General features: G+C 62.4%; 2 protein-coding genes across 7 annotated transcripts; one reads left to right on the top strand and one right to left on the bottom strand.

Annotated features, from left to right (window-relative positions):
- GALNS (galactosamine (N-acetyl)-6-sulfatase) lies at positions 1 to 23,068 on the bottom strand. 5 transcript variants are annotated; one of them, XM_032612014.1, is made up of 16 exons: positions 21,727 to 23,068; positions 21,394 to 21,632; positions 15,461 to 15,584; positions 14,660 to 14,734; positions 14,054 to 14,156; positions 11,459 to 11,602; positions 10,626 to 10,692; positions 10,418 to 10,545; positions 10,003 to 10,142; positions 8,301 to 8,404; positions 7,883 to 8,019; positions 7,195 to 7,297; positions 5,002 to 5,160; positions 4,032 to 4,153; positions 3,391 to 3,508; positions 1 to 955 (listed from the first exon to the last, which is right to left on the bottom strand). In XM_032612014.1, the coding sequence occupies exons 2-16, from the start codon at positions 21,508 to 21,510 to the stop codon at positions 869 to 871; spliced, it is 1,728 nt and encodes a 575-aa protein (XP_032467905.1). In that variant the 5' UTR covers positions 21,511 to 21,632; positions 21,727 to 23,068; the 3' UTR covers positions 1 to 868. The 5 variants fall into 5 exon arrangements, with proteins under 5 accessions (XP_032467905.1, XP_032467906.1, XP_032467907.1 ...); XM_032612015.1 differs by having other exon boundaries at positions 5,002 to 5,094; positions 21,727 to 23,067; XM_032612016.1 differs by lacking the exon at positions 21,727 to 23,068 and adding an exon at positions 15,766 to 16,089 and having other exon boundaries at positions 21,394 to 21,529.
- TRAPPC2L (trafficking protein particle complex 2 like) lies at positions 21,700 to 27,923 on the top strand. Of its 2 annotated transcripts, none has more exons than XM_032612034.1 (5): positions 21,700 to 21,800; positions 23,468 to 23,640; positions 24,787 to 24,874; positions 25,012 to 25,091; positions 25,928 to 27,923. In XM_032612034.1, exons 1-5 carry the CDS (start codon positions 21,768 to 21,770, stop codon positions 25,971 to 25,973), a joined length of 420 nt encoding a protein of 139 aa, XP_032467925.1. In that variant the 5' UTR covers positions 21,700 to 21,767; the 3' UTR covers positions 25,974 to 27,923. The 2 variants fall into 2 exon arrangements, with proteins under 2 accessions (XP_032467925.1, XP_032467924.1); XM_032612033.1 differs by having other exon boundaries at positions 21,750 to 21,800; positions 23,410 to 23,694; positions 24,779 to 24,874.
- The last annotated feature ends 24 nt before the right edge of the window (positions 27,924 to 27,947 follow it).

Consider the following 27,947-nt stretch of genomic DNA (forward strand, 5'->3'; position numbering starts at 1 on the left):
TAAAATGCCTGTTACTTTATTCTAAACCTGTTCTCTTCATAATTTCCCAAGTCTTACAATGGTAGAGTTGGTGTGACAGTCTGCAGAGTGGAAACGCCACACCATGGAAACGACCCACGAGCCCTAAGGGGAAGTCCCTGGAGACCTTTCCCAGTCCCGCTCAGGCTCTCCTGACTTCGCTGGTGAATGGGCTCATCCTCACGCGTTGCCACCCTGGGCCCGAGGACAGGAGTGCTGAAGCACAGGCAGGCCCCACAGTGTGCTGGGGTCGGGAGTCCTCATCTCCAGGGAAGCTGGTGGCTTCAGCTGTCCGCGCTGGACTGGGGAGGCCTTGGCTGTCGAGGCTCCTCTGGGACAGGGAGGCCCTTGGCCTCCTCCCCCTTCATGTTCACACCCCTCGACCATGGTGGGGGGAGTACGCGGGGGAGGGGCGCTGGGGTATCCCCTGTGCACAGCGCCAAGGGGCAACACAGGATTGGCACGGCCGCCCTTGACACCAGGGCTGAAGTCCTGAGGGGACTGCCGGGGCAGCCACAGCGAGGCAGGCCTCTGGGTCCTGGGGCAGAGCTCAGGCCCTGGAAGAGGCAGCTGGAAGGCAGCTGGAGCAGAGCGGGAGGACATGAGGCAGGCAGCCTCCGGTTCAGGGGCTGATGTGAGCCTGTGGCTGTAGAGTCGGGCAGGCCCGATGGGCTGGGAGCTGGCTCCAGGGCCGGGCTGCAGCAGGTGTAGTCTTGCAGGTCCTGCTGCTGGCTACAGGTGCCGTCCGTCTGGCAGCCGTCAGGGCAGAGGGAGTTGGGGCTCTTCCAGCACAGGAGCCCTGAGGCCAGAGCCTTCCTACACCCAGGCCTGTCCTGAGCCCAAGCCGGTGCTAGTGGGGCCAGGAGCACTTCTCTGGGACAGACTCCGGGGGCATCAGGCACTTCCCTAACTTCTCGCAGCCCGGGGGCGCCCAGTTCTGGGTAATGAAAGTTCAGAAAGGGGACATGCAGTTATTCCAAGCACTTGTGGACTCAGCACTTTCCAGACTCCTGCCCTGCCCAGGCCTGTGACCTGCCACACCGCAACGGGTGGCTGCAGTGTGGAATCACCCGTCTCCACCTGGCTCGGAGGCAACTCAATGCCTGAGGCCGGCACAGGAGACACTGCCCCACAGCAGCCTGGTATTAACAGGGCCTGCCTGTCACTGAAGGGGACAGTCCGCTAACTGCCCACAACCTTGGCCTCCCGGTAAGCTCTACAGGTGGCGGCCTCGGTGCCCCAGGGAGAGCTGGCCTGCTTCAGCACAGGCTCTCCTGGCTGCACCTTCATGGGCTGACTTGCTTTGTGTGGCCATGATTTCCCGATTTCCCGGCAGCAGAACAGGACACTCGGGCTTCCCCGGTGGTGCAATTGTTGGGAATCCGCCTGCCAATGCAGGGGACATGGGTTCAAGCCCTGGTCTGGGAGGATCCCACATGCCGCGGAGCAACTGAGCCCGTGAGCCACAACTACTGAAGCCCGCGCGCCTAGAGCCTGTGCTCCACAACAAGAGAAGCCACCGCAATGAGAAGCCCGTGCACTGCAACAAAGAGTGGCCCCCGCTCGCCGCAACTAGAGAAAGCCCGCACGCGGCAACGAAGACCCAACGCAGCCAATAAATAAATAAGTAAATGTTCCTTTAAAAAAAAAGACAAGAAAAAAAAAAAAAACCAGGACACCATGCCCCTGAGAGGGAGCCTTTGTGGCTCTGTCCTGTCGCCTCACCCAGGAGGTGTACCCATCCCCCTAATCACCCTGTGGGGGGCACTCCCCCTACTACCGCCCCTGCCAGGGCCTGAGTCTGAATCAGAACATCAGCGCCAGTGAGAACCGCAGGTAAAGCCCTCCCCTGCCCTGAACAGCATCAAGGGGCCCTCTGATTGCACAGGCCGCCCGGCAGGGCCAGGTTTAGATAAGGAAGCAGAGCAGAGGAAGGGGCCAGGTGCCTGCAGAAAACAGATTCTGGAGCCAACCTGTGAGCCTGGGGGTTCAGGGAGGCGGGCTGCCCGGGCTGCTCTTGTCCCAAGAGCAGAGGTCGCTACCCAGAGTCCCCACCCGCTGGCCTGGACGAGCGGGGCCCAGGCAGAGTGCGGGGACCGGGGAGGGCTTTGCACGCTCGCGTGTGCGCGCACGCGCACACACACACACACACGTCCACACACTGTTAAGTCCATGCACCTCTCTGGTGGCAGTGCTCGCTTCAGAGTCTGAGGCCAAGCCACGCTGTTCCGGGGTCCTCAGCTCACTTGGGGCGGGGGTCCCTGCTTTCTCCTGTCACGGGGTCAGCCGAGCCTCGGCAATTCCTGCCGCGCCCAGCAGGTGGCGGCAGCACCCCGGCCAAGTCAGTCCCTCCCCATCTCCCTACTGTCACTAAGACCCCTTTGGTCTCTGAGCCACCAGGCAACGGCTGCTACCTGGAGACTCGGCCCACAGGGCAGGCGTGACAGGAGATGGCATGCTGGGGTGCGGACAGCACCGTGTCACAGAGGACAAGACAGGTTTGCAGGGGGCACCAGGGGCTCCTCGGACCCGAGGGGCCGCAGTGGTCCTGAGCCAGGGGGGCCCTCCTGCTCCAGTGCTGAGTCCAGAGGCCGGAATGCCAGCCTGGCGTCCTTCCAAGGGAAGGGGGAGGCCCTGCTGGCCCCCGCCCCAAATGTCTTCCCCTGTGAGCCCCAGATGTGGACAACAGCGACCAGGCTGCCCCACCGGCCCTGGCCAACGACCCTCGGCCTCCCCCAAGGCCACCGGCCCCCTGCTACACCTCACCCCTAGGGAATGCTTCCAACACCCGTGCGTTGTCATCACGCGCACCCATCACAGCCACCCGGCAACGCTCAGTCACCTCCTGGCTCGAGGCAGCGGCTCTGCTGGCCCGGCCGCGCCCGCAGCTTCAAGGGGCTTAGCCGTCCTCACAACTGCCAGGTGGGACTGGGGAATGCGGTGTGCGGGGCGCGGGCACTCACGGGCTGGAAGCCAGGCTAAGCTACTGGCTTTGCTCTGCGGGTTTTAGGGTGCTGCCGGAGCTTCTGCTGCAGGGACGGGAGACTGCCCATCTTTGTGGAACAGGGAGCCACACAGACACCCCAGTTATGGGACAGACTTGTGGGTGAGCCCCCATGGAGTTGGAGGTTGTGCTCGGAGGTGGCCCATGGGCTTGCTGCACCCCAGGCCATCTGCCCAGCCTTTCAACACCCACATCCCACATGGGGTTGGCTCGTCCCGCACCTGCAGAGGTGCCCAGCGACCCCTTGCCACTCCTGTGAGATCGGAGACAGAGAAGCAGGAGGGAAGTGGGGTTCGTGCCTGCAGCAGACCGGTCAGCACTCACATGGCCCTGGGATGCCCCCCATAGCCCACGTACGAACCACTTACCATGACCGCCCGGTTGCACACATTGAGCTGGGGCTGTCCAGGGACCAAGGCCTCCTGGTGCTGCCGGACAACCGGGGTGATCTGGCGAAGTGCGTCCAGGTACTCGGTGCTGGCAATGCTGCAGGCGAGGGGCACCAGGTCACCGAGGTGGAGGGAGGGACAGAGCAAGTGGGGCAGCCCACCCAGGTAGGCCAGGGTTGGGGGGGAGACTGAGGAACAAGCCCCCCCACCAGGTCACCATCCAGCAGCCTCCCGGGAAGAGCAGCTGGGCCCCCACCTTGTCCTGCCCGCCCTCCCTGAGAGGCGTGCACCCTGGGAACCACCCAGCAAATGAGGGCTCAGGCAGAGCCAGGGCATGCCCAGGACAGCAGCTGTGACCCTTCAGCCTGCTGTTCTGCAGGAACCACTGGGGCACCGCCCGGCATCGCAGGCGCCCCGAGCTGCACAGGCTTGGCAGCGCCCGATCTCTCCTCTCTCAGGGTCCCTTTTAATCCTCTGGCCCCGGTTCATTTCTCTCGGAGAGGCTGGTCCTGCCCCGAACGCCCTGAGACCGCGTGGCTCCCGGGCCCTCGGCGCCCTGCTCGGTCGGCTGCACTCGCCCCCCCCCAAGGGGACTTGGGGCCCCGTAACCCCCGGCTCACCTGAGGGGGAACCTCTCCCCGGGGTCTCGTCCCAGGTGGAAGACCAGCGGCAGCTTGGTGTGCTCCTCCTGCGAGTGGGTGGTGACGCCCGACACGTTCTGCCCGGGGCAGAAATCCACGCCCTGGAACGACAGGCCGGAGCGCAGGTGACGCGTGCGGGGCTCGCAGCGGGCGAGCACAGCAAGACCGCGGATGCCGTGCTGTGGGGCGGAGCCTGCTTGCCACCCGGCCCCGGGCTGCGTGCCATCAGCCCTGTGCGCCATCCCCTAGGACTTCAGTACTTTCTTGGGGGAGGGGGTGGTGAGTCTCTAAAATATTTCAGTCCATCTTCTATCTAATTTCTAGAGCAAAGCTTTTCACGTCCACCCTATCTGCCTCGTAGCCGATGAGGTGCGCAGCGGTCGGCATTCCTTCAAGACTCCTTGGCCAGCTGAGGAGGAGGCACCGCAGGCCTGAAAGCCAGAGGAGACACAGGGGACCCGGACGCACCGCCCCCACCCTTAACAGGAGATGGAGCGTCTTCTCCACCAAGGCTCAGGTGTGCAGCCCTGCTCCGCACCCTCCAGGCGGCCTCTGCCCTCGAGGTTCAGCCTTCGACGCACGCGTGAGATGGGGTTCCCACGCCAGCGTGTCCCCCAGGCTTGAAGGCTGCCCCTCGGGGCTCCCGGACTTAGTTTAGGGAAAGGCCTGCTGCCATCTGGGCAGAGTGGGGCGAGGCCAAGGGTTGCCACCCCAGAAGCACTGGGGACCTCAGGGCCCCATAAGCAGCTGGGCACTGGTCTCCAGGCATCATGGGACTCTGTTTACAGGGTCTGGAGCGGGGCCGTGGCGGGGCCCGTTAACCCTAAAACGGGGCCGGGGACACAGACGTGCCTCCCGCCTCTCCTGCAGGCAGCGGTGCGGCCTGACGGCAATCCTCCCAGCACCCGCGGGTCTGTCCTGGACAGCCCGGCAGTGGAGCAGTGAATACCCTGCTTCTCAGTAGAGCAGGGAAGTGAGGAGCGAGATAAATCCGTCGTCTGCCCTGAGCTGTAGACCCCTGAGTCAGCGGCTGCAATCCAAGCTGTGGAGAACGGACACCCAGGTGGGTCCCAAGTAAGTGACCTCTGACCTTCTGGGAGCAGACCAGCTGGAGAACAAAAGCGGATTTCACGGTGGGAGAAACAACCACGTTTAGCATAAAAAAGCCGAGCAGTTAATGGGGAAGAATCCAACTCTAGACAGAAAACACGAATTATCATTTGGAAGCAAATCAAATCAGCTATTTGATTAAGATGCCGCTAATTAGCACAGGAGTTTCCTCTCACAGCCACTCTCGGGAGGGAGGACCTGCCCCAGGGGCAGCGCAGCTGAGCCCCACGCAGCCCAGCCAGGCAGAGGGGGCGCGGGGCGCCCTGCCCCAGCACAGCACTGGCGTTGGGAGGACGGGAAGGAGAGAGGGGCGGGCGAGCCGTGCCCTTGAGCCAACGCTCGTGGATTTAGTCCAGAAATGCAGACGGTCCCATGGACACACGGGCCCTCCCTCCTGCCTCGGCCCCCCGGGCCTCAGATGCCTCCTGAGGGGAGGTCACGGGCTTGCTGGTGATGGTGGCACCAGACCTGGCACAGGGAAAATGCTCGCTCCTCCTTCGCCTCTGGTACCTGATCAGGACGCGGGCAGGTGGGCCCACAGGCACTGGGGGGGTGGGGGGGTCGAGGGGGTGGGAGATGCCCCAGACAAGGGTACAGTGGGAAGTTAACAAGGTCCCCTCGGGCGAACCCTGCACCTGGGGTCCCCTGACCTCCTCAGCTAAGCCATGCCCCCAGCCTGCAGACAAGGCTGCCCCTCATGTGTTGATCGCCTGGAAGGGATGCAAGAGGTGGACCCAAGTCTCCACGGAGCTCAGGGAGCTGTCGACGGCCACAAGGCCGCTGTCATGGTTTCTGGGGCCCCTCCCGGCTGCACACACCCCCTCCGCCTTACTGGTCCCTGCAGGGAGAAGGGCCATCAAAGCAGCGTGCGGGTGCCCCTCCCCCACCCCTAGCATCTGAATGGAACTGCAACCGTGCAAACCCACCGCAGGGGGCACCCCCCAGTGCCTGCACACCTGCACACCTGCACACCTTGGAGAAGAGACGGGAGTTTTGCGCGTTTTGTCTCACAAGAGGACAGTGGCCGTGCGGACCAAACCAACCAGAAGCCCCACAAACAACCCTCGGGAAAGGGAAGCAGCGCCCCCCACGGAGCTCTGCGCACGGGTGTCACCCAGCTGCGCTGAGGGGGCCTCTCCTGACACTTTCCGGCCCCACCGTGAACGCACTCGGGTCAGCACAGGCCGTGCAGCTGGCTGCTCGCTGCCTGCAGACACGCTGGGCTCGAAGAGGCTCCCCAGCCCCTGTGGGCTCCGGCTTGGGTGGAGGCTGGGCTGACCAGACCTGCCCTCGAGAGCCCCAACAGCCCACGGTGGGCAAGCGGTGGCTTCCAGGACGCCAGCGCACCCGTGCAGCTGGACGCAATGGGGACCCTACGGGGTGGGGTGGGGAGGGGCCCGGGGAGGGACGAGGGCCGCCACGCGCTGTCCCCAAGGGCCGCCACGCCGCCTGCCTCAGGGCCCTCAGGCGGGGGCCCCTAGGCCCTCGGCCCCTTATCATCTCCAGGGGCGAGCCAGCCGCAGCCCTGCCCGTCGGGGTGCTGGGTGCTCAGGACAGCTCAGCAGTGATGGGACGTGGGGAGGCACAGGCTTGGCTAGGGGCGCCCAGGCACGCGGAGAGGAGGTGGTGGGCGGCCACGAGCTGGGAGGGCCGAGTGGGGCTCCGGGCCTGGCAGGGGCACTTCACCGTCAGGACTGGGGGTGGACACGGGGAAGCAAACATGGCGACAGCGTCTCGGGGGGCCGCCGAGCACCTGGCCAGGCCAGTGGGTGGACGGGAGGGGAGGCCGGGAAGGTGCCGGGTCTGCCTGGGCCCCTGAGGCATCTGACCCAGGTTTGGGGCTGAGCTGCCCTCCTTGAGGCCTCGTCTCCGGAGCCTGGGTGGCGCGGGCCAGGGTGGGTGCTGTCCTTGTGGCCACAGCTCGTCACCCCCAAGTCCCTGACAGCAGGTCAGCACGTGAGCCGGGGGCACAGAGGCCTCCCCAAGGTGGGACGTGAGGGACGAGGCATTCACGGAGCCGGGACCCCCTCACCTGCCTGAACTCCTCCCAGGAATTGGTCCAGGTCCAGAAGTGGGCCTTGTACTGGCCACGGGTGACCGCCATCAGCGCGTTGCCACGGTAGTAGAATACCGGCCTGTCAGGGGGACAGGCGGCGTCAACTGAAAGGGTCCCCGGGCTGTGGAGGGGCCCCCTGGCCGCCCCTCGTCCTCGGTGCTGGGGAGGCTGGCGGCAGAGGAAGGGGGTAGCACGCGGGCATGGCAGGCGGGCCTGTGGGGACGAGCGTGGCGGCTGGCACCCCCTGCCACCCCCGCCAGGGGTAGCAAGCTCTCATGCCAGGTTTCAAGACAGAAAAGAGACAGTGAGCCGTCCACTCCTGGCCGTCAGCCTGCTCTGGTTACACCATACACCCTTCAGAGTCCACGCCCCTTCACGGCAGCCTGGGAAACTCATTTTGTTTGAGCAAAACAGTAGCAGGTCTTGAGCTGGAGCAACTGCCTCTGTACAGCGTCCCGGCGTGGAGCTGGGTGTAGGTTGGGGCCGGGCAGAGGGTGAGGGACACCGCAGGGAGGAACAAGGCCTCTCCACCCCACCAAGCGCTTCATGCCAAGACCCCCGGGTCTCACCTCCCCCTGGGCGAGGACACCTGCTCTGTCAGCCAGCTCGGCTCCGGCGCCAGGTGCGGGGCGCCAGGCAGGGCGAGTGCCCGGCGGGAACCTACCTGTCTGTCAGGCGGCCCTGGAGCATGGTGGGGAGGAGGTCCAGGCCGTCGATGGCCCTGTCCCTGGGTGGCTCCAGGCCTGCGAGGGACAGGCTGGTGGTGAAGAGGTCCATGATGCTGCCCAGCTGGTGGCTCACCTGCAATGGACGTGGCCCAGACGCGCTGAGGATGCCCGCCCTGCCCTGCCCAGATGGCGGCCAGGGGCCAGGTCCCCAGGCGTGCTCGCTGACGCACACGCGCGCACACACACGCACGCGGTCACATCCCGCAGCATGTTCACACACGCAGAATAGAGGCTTTCCCTGCCCGATGACACGTGTGCGTGGCAGAACGAGCGCAGGGAGCAGGCCAGAGAGGGGACCAAGGCTTCACGCCCCAGGATGACTGCAGGGCTGGCACAAGGCCGGCTCTGACTCACCTGGCCGGCAGGGATGTGCCCGGGCCACCAGGCGATCGCAGGCTCCCTCATCCCACCTTCAAACGTGGTCTGCTTCCCGCACAGAAAGGGGCCGTTGCTGCCACCTGGGGATAGTCGCCCATCAGACCACGTGCCTGAGTCCCCAGGGCCATACACACCCTGCCGGGCACTCGCCCTCGGGACACGTCTGTCCACCTGGCTCCCCGCCTGGCCCTTTGGAGGTGACATTACTGAGGCCCTGAGGCCGTGGTGGAGACAAAGGACCAGCCCTGGGGTTCAGGCCTCAAGTTCAAGGTCGGAACGCCTGGAGATGGCTCTGACCTAGAGCTGTGGTCATAAGGTCACGCCCCCATAGACCGCGACCACGCACACACACAGCACATGGACGTGTTAGTGAAAGACGTGGGAAAGGTAAGACACAGTCCCGACCCCGGGCCTGGCAGGTGCCAGGTTCCCTAAATGTCACCGTGCACAAGCAGGTCCTGTGTGCCTGGGGTTTGGGGGTGCAGACCCCGTGTTTCTGACACGCCCTGCTCTGAGCAGGTGGCCCCTGAACCCGGCTGTGGGCGGTGCCGAGGGCAGACAGCCCGGTCCTGGCGAATCGCACATCCCCGGCTCGCTGCCATGATGGAGGGAGGGACCCCGAGCACGGGCCTCGCTGGTCAGCACAGGGACGGCAAGGGTCACAGGCCAGAGGCCAGTGAGGGCCTACTTCTCTCCTGCTCCTGTCTCTCCAGCTGGGGGTGGGTACGTGGATTTTCATTGTCTTGTTCTGCCCCTGCAGCTCCCAGTTGCGCTGTTCCTGTCCCTGGAGATCCCTGGGCCCCTCTGCCCCCAGGACACGTGGCCGTAAGGTCCCCCAGTGCCTCCCCAGACAGGCCCGGCCCTGTGGGGTTTCCAGCTTCTGTGGCCTTCCTTCCAGAGCTGTCTGAGTGACTCAGGGCCCTCCTGGGGCCCAGCCTTTTTAAGAAGAAAGGGAAAAAGAGACATCACCGCGGGGGTGTGAAACCCTCATAGGACTGTGAAACGCCGGCTCTAACAACCTCGCTCCAGCTCCAGCTCCGCAAGGTGGAAAAGCCTCAGGCCTGAGAGGCCTAGAGGCCAGGGTCCTCAGGAGGACTGCAGGCTGGCAGGGACACAGAAGGAGGGTCTGGGGGAGTGAGCAGGCCCCCCGCGCTGCACCAGGGGCTCCGGCACTGCAGGGGAGGGGGGCTCGCTCCCTTCCCTCCCGGACACCACCCACCACGAGGCCTGGGAGGGCACTACCGAGGGGCAGTGGTGGGCGCCAAGCCTGGGCCTGGCTGCTGCAGGGTCATCGCCCCCGTGGGAAGGGAGGCCCCCAAACACAGAAAAAGGGGCAGACGTGTCCAGTCACAACGGCCACTGTGTTACAGCTGAGATCAGAACGGAAACGCTGATAGGGAACGTTGCGGCTTCAGAGAGAGAACTCGGGACGTGACTGGCCCCAGGGCTGGCCAGTAGAGAGGCAGGATGCGGTGACGGCCGCAGCCTCTGCCTCCGCCTGCCCCACCGAGCTCTCCCTCCTGACCACACACCTGCCAGGCGGTGGGGAAGAGGGGCATTGGACCTGGGGGGCGCTTGCCGGTGTCCCTCCCTCCCCAAGGCTGAGCCCTTCACACTCGGCCCGGTGAGGGGGTGCTGAGGGGCCCCGGGTGGAGCCCCATCTGCTCAAGTCACCTGCCTTGTCTGGGCGCAGAAATGAGGGCAGCGCCGTTGTCGGACGTGAAGAAAACAAAGGTGTTCTCTGCGATGCTCAGGTCCCGGAGGAGGTGCAGGATCTTCCCGACGCTGTCGTCAATCTCCCGGACGGCGTCGCCGTAACTGCGGAAAGGAGGAAGCAGTCAGCAGGGGCCAGCGGCCTCCGGGACCAGAGGGCGGCCGAAGCCGAGCCTCAGGGAGGGACGAGGAGGGGGCGTTCCAGTCAAGTTTCCGACGGAATCGGGGCAGAGCCGACCCCTCCCTTCACCACCGCAGAGGCACAGATGCTTCACTCTGTCCACAGCTGACAATGGTAGCGAGGGCCCAGCCTCTGGTGGTAACCAAGCACAGCTGACCCCCCCGCCCCGGGGTCCAGGTCTATGTGCCCAAGGACTCACCGCCCTCGCTGGCTGGTGCCCAGGAAAGGCCTGGAGGCATAAACAGGCGCGTGTGTAGCGTCGATGGCCCAGTGTAGAAAGAAGGGGTGGTGAGCTGCCTGCTGCCTCTTAATGAAATCGAGTGCTTCCTGAGGAGAAGCGCACACCGTCTTCCCCGCTCCAGGCCCACCTCCCACCCCAGAGCGGGGCCAGCCCCTGCTGTCGTCACCTGCAGGTAGATCTGGGTGAGGTTGGCTTCTCCGGTCTTCAGGTTAATTGGAAATTCCTCATAAAATCTGAAAACAGTACAGATCCAGACAGAAATCGGCCTTCAGGGCAGGAAAGCCCCTCCTCCCCAATTTCCTGGGCAAAGTCAGGGGCCTCGTTTAAAAGAGAGACGGAAACGTTCACGTCAGGAACAAAACCGGAGCCTGGAAGCTCCCAGGCCCGTCGGGGACCCATTGGGGTTGAGTCTGGTGCCCCGGTGACCCCACCATCTGGGAGAAGGAGGGGAGCCCCGCCAATGAACAGGCAGGACAGTGCGAGAGGAAGCGGCCAGTCCACGGCCACGGAGGGCACGGCTAACGGGTGTGGGCATCTCTCTGGGGTGACGGAGGCGGTCTGGGATGGGGGTGCTGGGTGAGCTACACCTCAGCAATGCTGGCCCAGCTCTGTGGTCCAGTGACGTGTACTGCGCTTCCACCAGAACAAAAATAATTTAAAAAGGAAGAAAGGGAAGTTAGGCCAGACAGGAAAGACCAGGGCCTGCCTGCAGCCACCCGATGGCCAGACCAGGTCGGTCCTGCAGCCGACGGCCCCCCAGACGGTGGCTCGGAGCGAGGCTGACCGTGCAGAGCGTAGCCCCCTCAGGGCACGGGGCCCAAACCCCAGAAGCCGAGTGAAGCACCTCGCTCTGGGGAGCATTTGGGGCTCCCAGCACCTTTCCTGAGACAGTTAGAAGCCCCCGGACACGGGGCTCTTATAAGTCAGAGGTCACAGCACGAGGTCTGGGCAGGACGAGGAGCTGGCGGGTGGGCAGCAGCAGTGGGCAGGGCCTGTTACCTGCCAACCATCTCCCAGTCCCGGTACACAGGGATGTTGGGCCTGGCCTTGTTGTCATAAGGTCCAAAGTGACAGTTGGGGGATCCAAACCACTCATCGAATCCGTGCTTCAGGGGGTGGAACTGAGGCCTGTGGCCCAGATGCCTAGAGAGAGGAACCCGGGGCACTTCAGGGACCGCCGCATGGGCGCCCCGGAGCTCCGGGAAGCAAACACCCTCGCTTTCAGAGAACAGCTCAGGACACAAGGCTCCAGCCAGCCCCAGGGTGTGCTGAGCCCGGGTGCCCCGTGGCCTGGCCCCCCTGCCCGCACGGTCCACCCAGGCGACAACCGAGGGGTGCACATGGGGACGGTGACCAGGTCCCATGAGCGCGGCTCACTGCCCTGGTGCCCTGGGCAGGAGCCGGACGGGCCGAGAGGATAACATGGCAAGGTGCCTGCAGGGCAACGGCCCAGCTGTTACCGAGACCCGGGCTCGGACCGGCCCCCTGCTCCCACCCGGGAGGCCCTTCCCCGCGGGTGCGTCAGGTCGGGTCCTCTCGCCAGTGGGAGGGTCTCTCTTGAGAAGGCGCAGCTTAGAGAAGGGGTTTCGGGGTGAGGTTCCTCCTCCCTGGGAAGCAGACAGGTTTCTTGGGGTCACGTTTGCAGAAAGCCTCTCGCGGCCAGCATCGCCGGCGCAGCGCTGGGGGCCTGCACCGGGCCAGGCCGACTCCACGTCCCCGTGAGCTTGCCGCACAGCTCGCTCACTCAGTCAGGTGGATGCGGCACGAGGCAGCTGGGCAGGATGGGGCCGGACTGAGCTGGCCGGCCGCGGAGTCCGGGCGCCCCCTGCTGGTCCCGAAACACTCTGCCTCCGCCGGATGGCTGCCCGGCTTCGGGAGCCCCGGGGCCGGGGGCACCCGCACGGGCTCTGCCCTGAGCGCTGTCTCCGCAAAGGAGAGCCAGCTGCGCCCGTGCTTCCTCTCTGGGCCCGCAGCTATGACGCCCCCTCCATGCTGGACACCGCTGGGTGTGACACTCCTCGTCCTGCATCCTTCAGCCCAAACGGCCTTCATGAAACAGAAACACCCACGAAGGTCCGGCTCCTGTGAAGTTGTCAATTCCAAGTGCTGGTCCCAGGGCAGCTGCGGGGTCAGTACTGCCTGCCAGCGAGCTGAGTGACAGCACGTCGAGCCCCTGGGACTCAGGGCAGCCTCTCGCGGGAGTCCAGGCTCCATCCACCCCAGGCCTTGGTTAGGCTGACAAAATCCAGATTCGTGGTGCTGGGGCCCGAGGCTGGCTGTCACGCAGTCACGGCCACGGCCACCAACACCCCCTGCGGCTCTGATGGGACCCTGCTGAGACCAGCACACCCACCTGGCAGAGGAGGGACCGAGCCCCCTGCCCCGGGCCTCCCAGAGCCCGTCATCCCATTGGCCATGGCCGCCCTGACCCTGGCTGGTCCACCAGCACTGCGTCCACCTCCCTGAGTCCATGGATCTGCTTCTCCAGGCCCTGCCGTGTCCCTTCCTGTTCCTGAGTCCACCCACCTCCGGAGCTCGTGGGGACAGGCTCCCACTCCAGCTCTGGCTGCCCCGTGTCAGTGACCACGAATGGGAGGCCCCTGGACCGGGGCAGAGCCGCCAGGCTGGGCAGAGAGCGCCAGTCATCGCAGGGGCTCCTCCTTCTGTGGGCGCAGCCCTGGCACGGCCCCGGCGGGCCTTGTAGCCGCCCTACCGCCGTCTCCCGGGCCTTCCCAGCACTGCTGGGCCTTGCAGGCTCCCACATCCTGCACCCTCGTCGGCTCTGCTGTGCAGCCCCCACCGCCTCCAGGCTCGACCGCTCGGCCAGCAGGACAGCTGCCAGCCCCTCTCGGGGGTGAGGAAGCAGCCTCCAGGTCCTCGGGTTCCCTGAGGACTCCTCTCCCGGTTTCTGCAGATCCCCCATCACTAGGACTGTCAACTGCGTGGGGCAGTGGTCCCCAAGGGGCGCAGATGAGGTGCTTGCCCTCGAGGTGGTGAGTGCCAGAGGGGTCAAGGCGAGAGGGTCCAAAGCACGGCAGCAGCCGAGCAGAGATGATCAGGGCTGGAAAGTCAGGGAAGGCTTCCTGTAGGAAGCAGGCTTGGTCTCCAAGGGCTCCAACACGCGGGAGAGGAAAGAGAGGACATCCGACCTTCATATCAACCTCTAGGGCTGCGTACTTAGGCATCCCCGGGGAGTTGGAGAGAAGCCACTTAACAGGCTTAACCCCGTAACAGCGCGACACGCGTGTGACAACATGATCTTTTACGATCACTTGATCCCGATGATTCCACACCACACGACCGTCCCCTATTCCCTGCTCGCTTCTTGGTTTCATCACCAGACAGAGCCCCTTTGCTCGCTGGCGTGTCATCGTGTGCAATAACATGGCTCCTTTGGTGCTGCCGTGGCAGCCACCACCCCAGCCTCACCACGGGAGGTCCCACGGGCATGGCCACAGCAGCTTTTAAAGGGATGCTTTGGACATCTTAGAGGACCTGGAATTCAAGGACTCTACTCCCACCCGAGGGGCTCCCGCTGGGCGACATGAGTAAGGAACCCGCTGCGTGAGCCCAGCAGGCAGGTGTGGGACTCACCACTTGCCCACGATCTTGCTGGTGTAGCCGGCCTCCTTCAGCAGCTCCGGCAGCAGGAGCTCTGAGTCCGGGATGCCGCCCACTATCTCCTGTGGCGTGTAGGCTGGTGGAACAATGCACCGTGTGAGCCGGCAGGGTCGAGCGGCAGAGCCCTGGTCGGGGCGGCACCGCCCGGGCACTTTGCAGGTCTTCCGGCGCTCCTCACAGCCAGCACCGTTACCAGAGCGAACAGGCACACGTGCCCCCGAGGGGGGTCCGGACGTCAGGGGTCAGGGGAGGGCCCGCCCCCGGCATCTCCAGAACTCGGGCTCTGAGACCACACCTTCCTCCAAGGGCCCCTTGAAGCCCCACTGGGTCGGGGAGCCCACCCTAGAGCCGGGCCGCCCCCGCCCCCGGGACAGGGCGGGAGCCGGCGGCACCCTCACCATCCTCCCCACTCGCCTAAAACACATTGTTTCTGATGGAAGCTCTGCGTTCTGTTTTAACATGAGTTACGACCCAGACAGAAGCCTCAACCCTGGGCAATGAGTGTGCCCGGGAGAAGCCAGGTCACCAGAGAGGACAGGTGACAGACGCCCCCTCCCTCTGCCCCAGGGCACAGCCTACCGTTCCTCGCGTGCCCGTTGGTGGTGTAGAAGCCACTGCGGATGGGCAGGCGTCCGGTGAGCAGAGCCGCCCTGGCTACGCGGAGGGGACACAACAGAAACATGGGTCATGCGTGCAGCCCGAGGCCAGCCCTGTGGTACCTGAGTCCCCGGCAGCCACTTGAGAGCCGGGTGGGAGCACAGCCCCGCAAAGACCAGCAGCGGGGCCGGCTGCAGCTCCCCCTCGCTCGCTCTCTGGCTCCCGGGACAGCCCACAGGCCTCCTCATGTGCCGCCCCTTCCGGGGTCACCTCTCGTCCTCCAGATCAGAGGTTCTCCCCACCTGCGAGGCCACTACACCCCCAGCTGACGATCCCTTCCCCGGCTGAGCACCTCCCCCGAACCAGCCGCGACACTCAGCTCCATGAATGAACAGCCGCCGCCACCGAGGCAGCCACTTGGGCCTCAAACACCCGCAGAGGCTCCGAGCCCTTGGTGGCCTCTGATGGCTCCTGATGGCCCCGCGTTCCCCAGAGCATGGAGCTCAGGTGTTCCCAAGCACCAGGATCCGACAGAAGAGGCCGCAGCCCACCTGCCAGCCCTCTGCCCCTTGCAGGAAAGGCCGGTGGAGCCGACACCCAAGTCAGGGCGGCCACCCCCGCGCTCCGTGCCCGCACCCTGTGCCCCTTTCTGGTCTACGCATTCCCCGCCTCCCCACCGCGCCTCAGTCTCCGCGCTCCGTGCCCGCCCCCCTTGTGTCCCCCCACCCCGCATGCCCTACGCCCGGCCCCACTCCCTGGTGGCCTGAGCAGGCCGTGACTTACAAGGGGAGCACAGGGGGTTGGCCGTGTAGAAGTTCGGGAAGAGCATCCCTTCTGCAGCCATCCGGTCCAAATTCGGGGTCTCTCTGGAAGGTTCTCCGTACACCCCGAGGTCGCCCCACCCCATCTGCAGGAAAGAGCGTGTGCAGGTGGGATAAGAATGTAGCCGGAGCGGCGGCCCCCGGCGCACCCCAAGTGCGGCAGGTGCGCGGTCAGCCGCTCCCCGGTGCAGATGCCCAGCGCCCACCTCCTCCCGGCTCCGACGCCGGCCCCACGTGCTCACGGGGCACCGGCACCAAGACACACACCTCTGCCTTCCGCACAGACGAGGAGGCCGTCCTACTCTGCGGTGTGAATTCACATTTAAAGACAGTGGCCAGGGCCCATGAAGCTAACCCGGCGAGGCCCCGAGACCCACGGTCCTCCCGAGCTCGCTGTCCCGAGAACTGGGCCGGCCGGCACCCAGGCGCCGCATGAATGTCCACACCAGCAGGACTCCCGACTGCTCAAAAGACACAGCCTGTGTCCATCACTGATCAACAGCAGACAGATGTGGTCTATCCATCCAGGACCGGGGTGAACAGCAGCCTCCCCAGTTTATGTCCACTCAGAACCGGAGAACGTAACCATATCTGGAAATACGGACGTAATTAGCTAAGATGAGATCACACTGGACTAGGGTAGTCCTAAATCCAGTGACTGGGTCCGTGTGAGAAGGTGGAACACAGAGACAAGACAGACACACGAGGAGAGGCCAGGCCTCCACGACGGAGGCAGAGACTGGAGGGTCGTGGCCACAAGCCAAGGAGCACAGGAGCCCCCAGGAGATGGAGGGGAGCGAGGACCCTCCCTCGGAGCCTCCGGAGAGACTGGCCCTGCAACCCCTTGATTTCAGACTCTGGCCTCCAGGACTGGAGGAAATAGATTCCTATTCCAAGGCACCAAGTCTGTGGCCACCTGTTAGGCACGAGGGACCTGATACACACACTACGGACCAGTACTCGGCCGTAAAGAGGAACGAGGTGCTGACACTCACGAAAACAGGCTGCTGAGAAGCCGGTCAGAAAAGGCCGCAGGGTGTATGATGGATGTGAGACGTCCAGAACAGGCAAGGCCATGGGGACAAGGCAGATGGGTGGTTGCCAGGGGCTGGGGCAGGGGGAGGAGAGTGACTGCCAGTGGGAAAGGGGTTTCTCTTCGGGGGGTGGGATGTTCTCAGCTACTGGATGGGGGCGCTGCACAAGCTGGCGCGCGTGCTCAACACCACCGAACTGCACGCTTTAAAATGTTAAAAGGGTGAATTCGTGTTATGTACGTTGTACCAAAATAAAACCTGCCAGGTGTGAGGTGGGTTAGCGACGGACAGAGGGACAGACGGAGGGACAGATGGGAGACAGAGCAGGCAGAGTCCAGGTGGGGCGACAGGTGTGCACTGCGACACCCTTTCAGCTGCACGGGCCTTTGACAACTTTCATCATAAAGCGCTAAAGAAATACCTGAAAGGGGCAACGGGATGTGACTTCGCTCTACGACCCAACGCATCCTTCTGCGGCCAGTGGCGTGGGGCAGGAGTGACCCCGACAAACTGATTCCCCTCGGCGCTGCTGGCGGGGGCGGCCCTGCTTCCCCTCTGGATTCTCTAGACGCGCCAGCCCCCTCCATGCTGGCTCTCCTTCACCGGCCGCTCCTCCTGGAGGGGTGGAGCCGGGGGGAGGGCGGGGATGGGGCTTCTTCCCGGGGTTATGAAGATGACCTACAGCTGACCGTGGTGACAGCTGCACGAGGCTATGAAGGTGCTAGAAACCGCGGAATTGTGCCCTTTAACTGGTGAACCGTGCATGATGGAAACTACGTCTCCGTAGAGTGCCACTGGAAAAGCGCAGGCACCTGGTGCTGCAGAGGCCTGGCCGTGCCTGTCTCTCTGGGGCCCCTTAAAGCTCTCCAGACTCACGGGCCACGGCCTGCCAGCCCACAGCAGGCTCGGCAGGTCTGCACGGAGACGCTGGGGAGAGCGGGGCCAGCGCGCACGGGGAGCCCTGGGTCACACGTGGGGGCCGAGCATGCAGGCTTGCCCAGGATGGTCACAGGTAGGTGTGTGGTCTGGCTGTAACCATTCATGCCCCCTGCACTGGGCAGTAGCTCACACGGCACCCTCTCCGTCAGGGAGAGCCAGGAGGGGGACACGTCCCCTCGTCTCCCGGCCTTAGGCCCATCCTGACACTCGGGTCCCAGAGCTGCCTGGGGGCTTTTGCCCTTGGACTGCGCGGTCTGTTCTCAAAGACCCTTCCAGCCATAGAGTCCCTTTGGAGACGGTTTATCTTGAAATTACTGAAAAGGCTTTTCCGTTCACCACAACAGGAGCTGGAATGAAAGTTGCCCCTGGAGGGAAGTGCGGCCGACAGGGGCAGGAAGTGGAGTGGAAGGCACGAGGCTGAGGTTCCAGGCCTCTCCCTGCTGCCCCCTCTCCCCGCACCCCACGGGGCACAGGCGGGCTGCCGACCCTCACCCACAGGCCAGGTAGGAGAAGCAGAGAGAGGCAGAGGGGCTGGGTCCGCTGGCACCACCCAAATCCCAGCCTCCCAGGAGGGAGGTGGGGCTCAGCACGAACCTTACGTTTGCATAAACAGTTTAGGCACAGGGAATGCTGGGATACTCCCCAAATCCAAGTTCCCAGATGGCGGCCAAGGGCCCACCTATTTACAGGTGAGCCTCTCTGAGGCCTGCAGTCACTGGCCTGCTGTGTTAGCTCTTTCCTGCTGAATCCAGTTCTATTATCACCTATCGGTAGGCTTTCTTGGCTATACAAATAGGGATGTTAACATCCACCTTGCACGGCTATCACGGGTTCCACGAGACGGTCCTCCACGGCACCCTGGGCAGGGTCTCCCACAGAGTGTGAAGGATGTCTCCCCTCTCCCACGTGATCGCCCACCCGCGCTCCCAAGGCAGCCGGGAACCCGGGCCTACGGTCCTCCTCCTGGCCTCGGCCTTGCCATTACTCGGTGGAAACTTCAAGGCTTCTGGGCGTAACTAATGAGAACATAGCACAGGGAACTCTACTCAGTACTCCCTGGTGACCTAAATGGGAAAGAAATGCAAAAATGAGAGGATACATGTATACGCATACCTGATTCACTTTGCTGTACAGTAAAAACTAACACAACACTGTAAAGCAACTACGCTCCAATAAAAATTAAAAAAAAAAAAAAGACTTCTGGGCAGTGCAGGGGCCACACACAGCTACGAAGGATTATTACCCGTGCATGTGTCCACATCGACACGTGTGCGAAGCCCTGGAGGGTCAGGGAGGGGGCACTGGCTGGATGGGCCCACCGTGGGGACACAGGGGCTGGCCTCTGTGCAGCCTGGCCTTACCCTTCCCAGTAGCCACAGGGCGTCCTCCTTAGTCCTGTTTGACAAGTAAAGAACTGAGACACAGACGGCACTCGGGCCCAGCCGGGCAGGAGGGAGCTCTGTCCCTGCGCCCCGGCCCCATCACCCATCAGCCTTAGAGGATGGAGCTTCTCAGCCTCTTCTAAATTCTTCCATAAGTTGATGCCTACCAGGGCCTGCGCCTCCTGCCAGGCCTGATGACCGCCTGGGTGAGGACACAGAGCTGGGGGGCCTGAAGCCTGTCTAGTCGGGAGAGCTTCGGCCCCCACTTCTGCTAAAGTCGCTTTGAGTGTGTTTCCTGTCATGCGCTGACCAGGACAGAGGTCTCCCCGACTTCTCCGGGCTTCAGCTGCCAAAGACCCCCAAAGTCACAGGAGGAACCCGCAGAGGAGAGTCAGGGCATTGGGGCCTCCCGGCCCAATGTTCCCGTTTCCTGGACCCACCCTGGGCACCCAGGCAGACGGGCCCCTGGGTCAGCCCCCCTCGAGTGAGACGTGCCCAGTGCCGGTCCCCCTCCACCACTCAGGGCCTCCAACAGAGCCCAGCGGCCCCGGTAACGGGCAAAGAGAAACAGGTGGGTGTGGGCACAGGTTGTACTTTCTGTAGCCCCATAAATCCAGAAAACGACCATCTCAACCAGCCTGCAGCATCGACCTTCACTAATGAACTGTCACCTTGGAGAGAAGGGGAGGGGCAGAAATCGGAGAGGCTAAGTGCTCAGCTAAGCCTTGCATGCCCCAGTAATTTATGTACTTAAACAGCCTTCCTGCCCAGGAACCTCAGCTTTGAGGAGGCTGACCCGCTGACACAGCAAGCATTTCCAAGATGCACGTGTTCGTCACGAAGCAAAGTTTCCGTACCAGCCATCGGGGCGGGCTCTGGAGGAGAGGAGCTTCTGGGTCCCTACGGAACCCATCGTGTCTGAACAGTTACGGGTAAAGGGAAGCACGGTCTGTGTCACCTCTGGGTGGTGCCACCATGGATGGGTTTCTGTGATCTTTTCCGGCTTATTTGAATGTTGTTAACTTTTTGTAATAAAGAATTATTTTCATAATAAAAAAATTACATGAGATATATTTTATGTCTTTTTCTTGTACTAGAGCTTTGAAATCCGAGCGTGTTTTTTACACACACAGTACCTCGCAATTCCGACCAGCTGGGACTGCCCAGCAGCCACGTGAGGCCCGTGGCCTTGGTCCAAAGGCTCCTGGGAGTGTCTCTGCTGGTCTTTTGGGGAACTTTGAGCTATTTTTACTCACACCACTTCTGACACCAAATGTGTGTGTGTGTGTGTGACCACAGCAACTACTTCTCTGGCCTCCGGGCACCGGCTGGGAGTGCAACAATTCAGCTCCGTCTGACACTACCTACCTGGACCTGGCATCTGACCCCACAGGTCAAGGGCTCAGCCCCACGAGACTGCCCCCACTTCACATGCCAGGCCACATCCTGGGCCTCTTGTAAGTCAAGGCTCCCACAACCCACCCCCACTGCCCCCAAAGTTGGATAATTTGCTAGAACGGCTCACAGAACTCAGGGTGGCGCTGTGTTTACTATCACCTGTTTACTATCAAGGATACAACTCAGGGACAACAGGTGGAAGAGATGCCTCGGGTGAGGTGTCGCGGGGACTTCCCTGCCCTCTCTGAGCCCTTCCACGTGTACACCGACCTGGAGCCCCTGGAGGTCAAGGCTGTGCTGGAAGCTCTAACCTTCCAGTCACGCCTTGGCCTTCCTGGCGACCACATCCTGAAGCCATCCAGGGCCCCCCCGCTACAGACACTGGTATCACTCCGGATTCGAGGGTTTAGGAGCCCTATGCAGGACCCTCTGCACTGCCTCAGCCCTCAGTACGGGGCGGAGGGGGGGCCCAAAGGGCCGCGGTCTCCCCACAGCTCAGGGCAGCAGGCATCTGAACCCAGGTCTGTATGCGTCCCCACTTTACCCCAACGCCCCACAGGGACTAAATCCAGAGCCTCCATTTCACTCCCCAAAAAGCGCCCCCCAAATACAGTCCTGCTTCCTTGGGAAGGAGCACAGGGACCAAGTCGCAAAGGAGGCGCGAACAGCACGGCTCTGTGGGAAGGGTTGGCCCGCCGCTGTGACCAGGGTGGCCTGGGGCTACACACACACCCATCGGGGACATTCCTCCGGTTCCCAGGGCAGGTCCAGCAGGCCAAAGGCAGCGGGGAAGGCGACTTCCAGGGCGGGCAGGCAGGCCGGGGTCTTAGTCAGCTCTGCACCGCTTCCCTGCCACCCACACCCCCAGCAGTGGGGGGCGGCAAGCGAGAGCAGGGATCCTGGGGAGGTGGTCCTCACGCGGACAGCATCGCAGCACGCCTGAGGGGCAGCGGAAGGAGCCGGGGAGGGAACAGGGAAGGAGGGTCTTCTCCTGGCCCGGCCTGGACACTACACCTCACTTCACCCTCACCCACGAGCCAGGCTGCGGCCTGCAGGGCCAGGCGCGACCCCCACACCGCCGGCCGCCCCCAACCCCGCCCGAGCGCGGTCCTCCCGGGATCCCGGCCCACACCCGCACTCACGTCGTCCATGAGCAGGAGCAGGATGTTGGGGGGCTGCGGGGCGCCTGTGACCCCCAGCCCCGCGGCGCTCAGCACCAGAAGCAGCCGCCACCTCGTCGCCGCAGCAACCGCCGCCATGGCAACCACGCCGAGCGCCACCGAGCCCCGGGGCGGCGGGAACGGCCCGGCGAAGCGGGCGACCCTTCCGGCTGGGCGATGGGGCGGGGCCGCGCCGGCTGAGTGACAGGAGAAGCGGGGCCCTGACCGACAGAATGAGAGGTGGGGCGGGGTCAGACCGGCTGAGTGACAGGCATGTGACAGGTGGGTGGGGCGGGGCCTAGCCGGCCGCATTACCGTCGTCGTCGTCACGTGACGCGGCCTGTCGGGCTCCCAAGATGGCGGTTTGCGTAGCGGTGATCGCCAAGGAGGTGCGTACTCCGCCGGGCAGGCCCGCTCCAGCGTCAGCCTAGCTCTCCGATTCCTCTCCTTCCCTGCCCCAAGGGCTCCGGAGGGTGGGCCCGGGGGCTTTGCCGAGCGTAGGTGGCCAGGGGCGGGCCCGGCGGAGGCGCCGCCCAGACCTGCACCTGCCGCTGCCGAAGCGTCACGGGCCGGGTCTTCCTCTTCCGTGCGGGCCGCCGCTCCGCCCAGCCACCCGTCCGCGGGCTTTGTGGTTTCCTGCTCCCGAGTCTAGGCGTCCACTTCTGTCCATCCTGCTCGGCCGCGCGCTCCCAACGGCCAGGCCGTCGACCCCCGGACGAGTGACTGTTCCTCTCCGCTCAGCAGCCACAAGTCAGACCGTTGCACACCTCTGCCTAGAGACCTCAACAGTGGCTTCTCATTGCCGTAGGATCATGTCCGAATAATCCCCTCCCCGCTCCACTCCAGTTGACGGACTTACCTGCAGCTCCCCCGGCAGGCTCTGCTCCCTCACGTCTGGGCCTCTGCACCTGGAACCCCTTCCTCCTTCTCCCCCACTCCTGTCCCCTCCACTGGCCACCGAAGATTTCACTTTCTCTAGAAAGCTCTTTCTGAATCCTGAGATTGGGCTGCGTGGCCATCCACGCGCTCCTACTGCACGGAGCCGTGGTGTCCGCCCCGGCCTCTTGAAGACTAGGCTTCTGCGGCGGTTTTCCCGTGAAGCTCTTGTTACGCTGACTTCCGTCTTATCACTTGCTGCGTTATTTGTTGGTGGGTTTGTGGACTGTCTCCTTCACCTGTCATCTCCATCAGGGTAGGGACAGCGTTGTGTACACTATATCTGGGCAGTTCCAGGCCTGTGGGAGCCTGGGAAGACGCTGTTAACTCCAGGGTTAGGTTGCTCGGAAATGGCCCTGAAGAGATGGAGGTCTGAGACAAGCCTTGACGGGTTTTGAGGGAGCCTGCCAGTGCCTCTGAGACTGCAGGAGCTGGAGTGTTGGGAAACAGCCAGTATGACGGGGCCAGGAGGAGGGCACGTGCTAGGATGGGGCCCTGCTCAGAACGTGAGTGACAGGCTGCGCTCAGACCCACTTCAGAGGCGTCTTCTCTTTTCTGCCCATCCTACCCATGCCCCCTTTGCAGACAGTATGAAACCCTCCTCAGATTAGATTGGGTGCCCTGAAGGCAATGCCCACGGCAATTTGAAAATTTTTATTTATTTTTTATTTTCGGCTGCGTTGGGTCTTCGTCCTTGGGTCTTTTTTGCTGCACGCGGGCTTTCTCTAGTTGCAGCGAGCGGGTTGCTTCTCTTGTTGGGGAGCACGGGCTTCAGTAGTTGTGGTGCACGGGCTCAGTAGTTGTGGCTCGCGGGCTCTAGAGCGCAGGCTCAGTAGTTGTGGCACACAGTCTTAGCTGCTCCGCTGCATGTGGGATCTTCCCGGACCAGGGCTCGAACCCGTGTCCCCTGCATTGGCAGGTGGATTCTTAAGCACTGCGCCACCAGGGAAGTCCCAGTTTGGAGGATTAAGCCGTGGGTTTTGGGGAATGAGAGCGTATTCCATGGCTAATTGGCACTTGGCTGATCTGCCCTCCTGAGTGCCCCGTGGCCTTGTTTTCCAGGCCAGTGCACCTGGGGTGGATCCTTGTCACTTCAGCCGCCGTCATCCTTTTCTTGCAGAATTACCCTCTTTACATCCGCAGTGTCCCCACGGAGAACGAGCTCAAGTTTCACTATATGGTACACACGTCCCTGGACGTGGTGGACGAGAAGATCTCAGCAATGGGGAAGGCCCTGGTGGACCAGAGGGAGCTCTACCTGGGCCTGCTGTACCCCACAGAGGACTACAAGGTGTATCCTCGCACCTGGCAGTGGCTTCAAGTCTGGGGATTTCCTGCAGTCGCAGGGTGCGCTGTAGCATTAGGTCCCCTTGAAAAGCATCTCGTAACATCACTTGAAAAGAAAAAAGATGCGGGCTTTTGGCCAGTGGGGAATTAGAGCAGCTTGAGGACACTTAGAACCTCACACCCTTTTTTCTTTAATTAGGAGGATAATGTGGGAGCAGCCAGGCTTGAATTGCCTTGTGACAGTCCCCACCTGTTCCTTGGGTTTGTGGAGGAACTGGGGACTCTCTGGCTTCATGCCGTCTCAGCGGGGCCACCACCTCCTGAGCAAGGGGTCATTGTTCACGCATTTTTTTTTTTTTTAGTATTTATTTATTTAGGCCGCACAGGGTCTTACTTGCGGGATGTGGGATATTCCTTGCAGCGTGCAGAATCTTTAGTTGTGGCATGTGGACTCTTAGTTACAGTATGTGGGATCTAGTTCCCCGAGCAGGGATCGAACCCCAGCCCCCTGCATTGGGAGCGTGGAGTCTTAGCCACTGGACCACCAGGGAAGTCCCCACTCGTCTGTTTGCCAGGCCCGGCCCCACCAGTCACTGTAGGATCTTGACCAGTCCTTGGGACAAATGGCTCGAAACCTATGGAGTTCAAAGACATTCCCACAAGCAGTAACGAGCTCGCCTAGTGTCACTGCCCGGAGCCACTGTTCCGCAAGATGGAGTGGCCTTTAGAGGTATAGGTACCTTAGGCAGGATTCGCCTCATTTGTGCAACCTCTGGTCTTGCAGTTAACCCTTCCCAGCTGGGACCCGATGCGGAGAGAAGGCGAGGTGCCCCAGGGTTCGGGCAGGTTGCCCCGGGGCTTGGATCATGATAAGGCTTAGCTCCGTGCGCTTTGCTTCTCCAGTAAACACCAGAGCTGTCTAAGGAAGTGTCCAGTCACACCTGCTGCAGTCCTGTGTCCTCCTGGCACTGTGGGAGTGGCCCAGCCTGGGGCACTTGCTGTGATGCAGGTGTCACGCTCCCCCAGAGCAGCTTAGCAGCCGGAGGACACGCACAGACGGCCTTCCCCTCGCAGGCTCTGCACGGTGATGCCGTGCTTGGGGCTGTCACAGAGTCCCCGTGTTAAGAGCGTGTTCCCTAACCAGCTGTGCAGTTACGGCTACGTGACCAACTCCAAGGTGAAGTTTGTCATGGTGGTGGATTCCTCCAACACGGCGCTCAGAGACAACGAGATTCGCAGTGTGAGTGTGGGGGCCAGTGGGCGCGCCTGGCCGCTCGGTTTTCTGTCTTTGTTCAGAAATGCTGAGAAGCCCGAGCACAGCAGCAGCTGTGTGTACTTGCGCGTGTGAATGAAGCACGCTGTTGGCTCTTGTTCCAGATGTTCCGGAAGCTGCACAACTCCTACACAGACGTGATGTGCAACCCCTTCTACACCCCGGGAGACCGCATTCAGTCCAGGTGGGCGCGGCGCCTTCTCGGGTAGCCCCCGCCTTGCTGAGAGGCAGCGATTCTGAGAGGCAGGGAGGGAATGTCTTTTTAAGCGACGGGCACTGTCCGTCTAAGGCAGCCATTCTGTAGAGGCAGAACCCTGTTTTTCCAAACAAACTCTTCCTTGGATCTCCAGATCAGCAGAAGGGGAGTTGGGGCGCGGGGGCTGCAGAGCTTGCCCATCTGGTCTCCCAGGTCGGCCCAGCAGGTCCTGGGGCGCCTCCCCAGATCCCAGTGAGGGCCCAGGCATATGGACAGGAGCCTCCGGGAGAAAACGTCCTCCTGTCGCTGCCCGATTTTGTCTTTGACGTTGAACTTAGACGATTAGGAAATTAGGTTGCAGGTGTCTTCCAGATAGCCTTCAGGTGAACACAGACCTAACATCTGGATGTCACAATGATGCTTCCCAAAGAAGCATTCACGAGCACGTGCTCCAAACCTGCTCCGGGAATTCCCTGCATCCCAGACACAGTTCCCAAGGGGTTCCTTGTAGCCGGCAGGTGACCCCAGCCAGGGAAGATGACCCCTTCCTATGGTGCCTTCCCTCAGTGGTGACAGTGTGTCTTGGGTCATCCTGAGTACCCCCCCTCCCCCCCCTCCCCCGCCTGGAGACCCAGCAAGGGCAGCACCGTGGGAAACCGCACAGGAATGAGGTGGGAGACTCAGATTCTCACCGCCTGATGTGGCGGCAGGCATGTCCTGGCCTCAGCCAGTTTTACTCACCTGGACCTCAGAGACTGACATCTCTGCCAGCCAGGGATGGAGGGCCTGGGTCTGCTTCTCTGATTGTCTGTTTCTCTTTGCAGGGCCTTTGATGGCATGGTGACGTCCATGATGATACAGGTCTGTTGAGGAGAGCTCTGCAGCCCGTGGCTGGAAGGAATCGTTCTGTGCATAACTGTGTTGTTCAGATGTATCTTTATTTCCACTTGTCTCCTCTTGGGTGTCATGGACGTGCCGCTGGGGGCAGGGCCTCATGCACGGTGCCTGTTGACTAAAGGTCTTGTGAGATCAGGTTTGGCTCTTTCCTTCTGCGTCAGCAGAAGGTTTAACTAAAGACAGTTTAGGGACTTACCTGGCGGTCCAGTGGTTAGGACTCTGCGCTTCCACTGTAGGGGCCGCAGGTTCAATCCCCAGTCAGGGAACTAAGATCCCGCATGCTGCACGGCACGGCCAAAAAACAAAACGAAGGAGTTTATGTGGACTTTTCAGGGACAGAGCAGATCAGGGACCAGACAGAGCAGGAGCTGTTGTCCCCACTAGGCACGAAGGGGCAGGGGGAGCCGGGTGGCAGGAGCTCTCAGAGCTTGGAGCCCAGAAGAGGCTGCGAAGGGAGGGGCAGAGGACCCGTGGGCCGGCCGCCCCCTCCAGTGGCTCAGCAGGTGGGCTGATCTGGAGGGGTCGGCCTTCTGTGCCCAGAGCCGGATTAGAGGGGCCCGTGGGACGGCCTGCACACCTTCCCCCGGCGGGAGGGCCCTTCCTCCTGGTCTGGCCCGGCCCTGGAAGGCCACCCTCCCGAGACCATGTAACTACAGCGTCTTCATCAGCTGCTGCTGGGCATCGAACGAGCAAACTGCGAGAGTCCCCTCCTGCCTGTTAGTGCCCTGAGGTTCCTGAGGGCCCGAGGGCCAGGTGGGTATTGGGAGAGGAGCCCCCTTCCCTGCTGACCCCCAGGCCCCTGGGCAGGCTGTGGAAGGGGCGCTTCCACTTGAGGAGGGGCTGATGTCATGAGATTTCCGCCTTCTGCTGCCCCAGAAGCCTGCTCAGTCAAGGTTGATCGCAGTTCTAACTGACCACGATTGAGGCCACGGCCCCTTCTGGGATCAGGTGACCCCGGTTCTAGTGCACTTTGTCATCTGGTGACAGCGTCTCTGAAGTGGAAGAGGCCCACCTGGGCCTGAGCCACCTACACAGTCTGCTCTGTGTGGCCTCAGCGTGGCTGGCTTCCTTCATCAGGCACCCTAAGACACCATGAGCCCCTCTTGCCCCCTCAGTCACTCTGGAGAGGGTCTCTGACCAGGAGGAAGGTAGGAGGGTGGCTCAGACCCACTAGGAACAGGGAGGCTGTGAGCTGTGAGCGTCGTCGGCCCAGGGCTGGAATTGGGATGCACTCTGCTCGTCTTTGGGTTTCCTTCCCTTCCTTTGAGCACAGGATTACAGAAGTAAACAAAAAACAGCTCAGAGTGTGTGTTAAAGACACACGTCCCGGGCTCCCCCCAGCCTGCCTCACCTGCCACAGGTGGAATTGCAAGACCTAGAAGAGGGCTGAGAAGTGCGACCAGCAGGTGTTGGTCTGATGCAGGCCACCCTCACACGGGCTTTCTCCCCACAGTCCATCCTCAACTTTCTGGTTGAGCTTTTACTTAGTAATCTCTCCTGCCTGAGTAATGGCTGAGGCAGGGACTACAGGTTGCCAAGGCAACATCCGTTCTCCCTTGCTTGCTTACTAACAGAACCCTAGTGTTATTGGGGACAATTGGCTAGACAAAATATACTTCCTGCCCTCACAAGGGTAGGCAGTTATGGCATTTAGGTGGATGGCATTGGGAGGCACTTGCAGGAAGGACACTTAAAAGGGGGATTCAGCTGGCAGTACCTTTATCTTTACCCTTCCTCCTTCCTGGAACTTAGATGTGATGGCTGGAGCCCAGGCAGCTATCTTGAGAGCATGCAGGCAACATTCATCCCCTGAGGATGGAGAGCAGAAAGCTAGAAGGAGGCTGGGTCTTTGCTGACATACCAGCCCTGGACTACTTGTGTTCAGCATTTTTTTTAATGAGGAAATGAAACCCCTATCTTGAAGCCACTGCCGTTTGGGTTTTTCTG

The sequence above is a fragment of the Phocoena sinus genome, chromosome 19, assembly GCF_008692025.1.
Source record: "Phocoena sinus isolate mPhoSin1 chromosome 19, mPhoSin1.pri, whole genome shotgun sequence".
Taxonomy (NCBI): Eukaryota; Metazoa; Chordata; class Mammalia; order Artiodactyla; family Phocoenidae; genus Phocoena; species Phocoena sinus.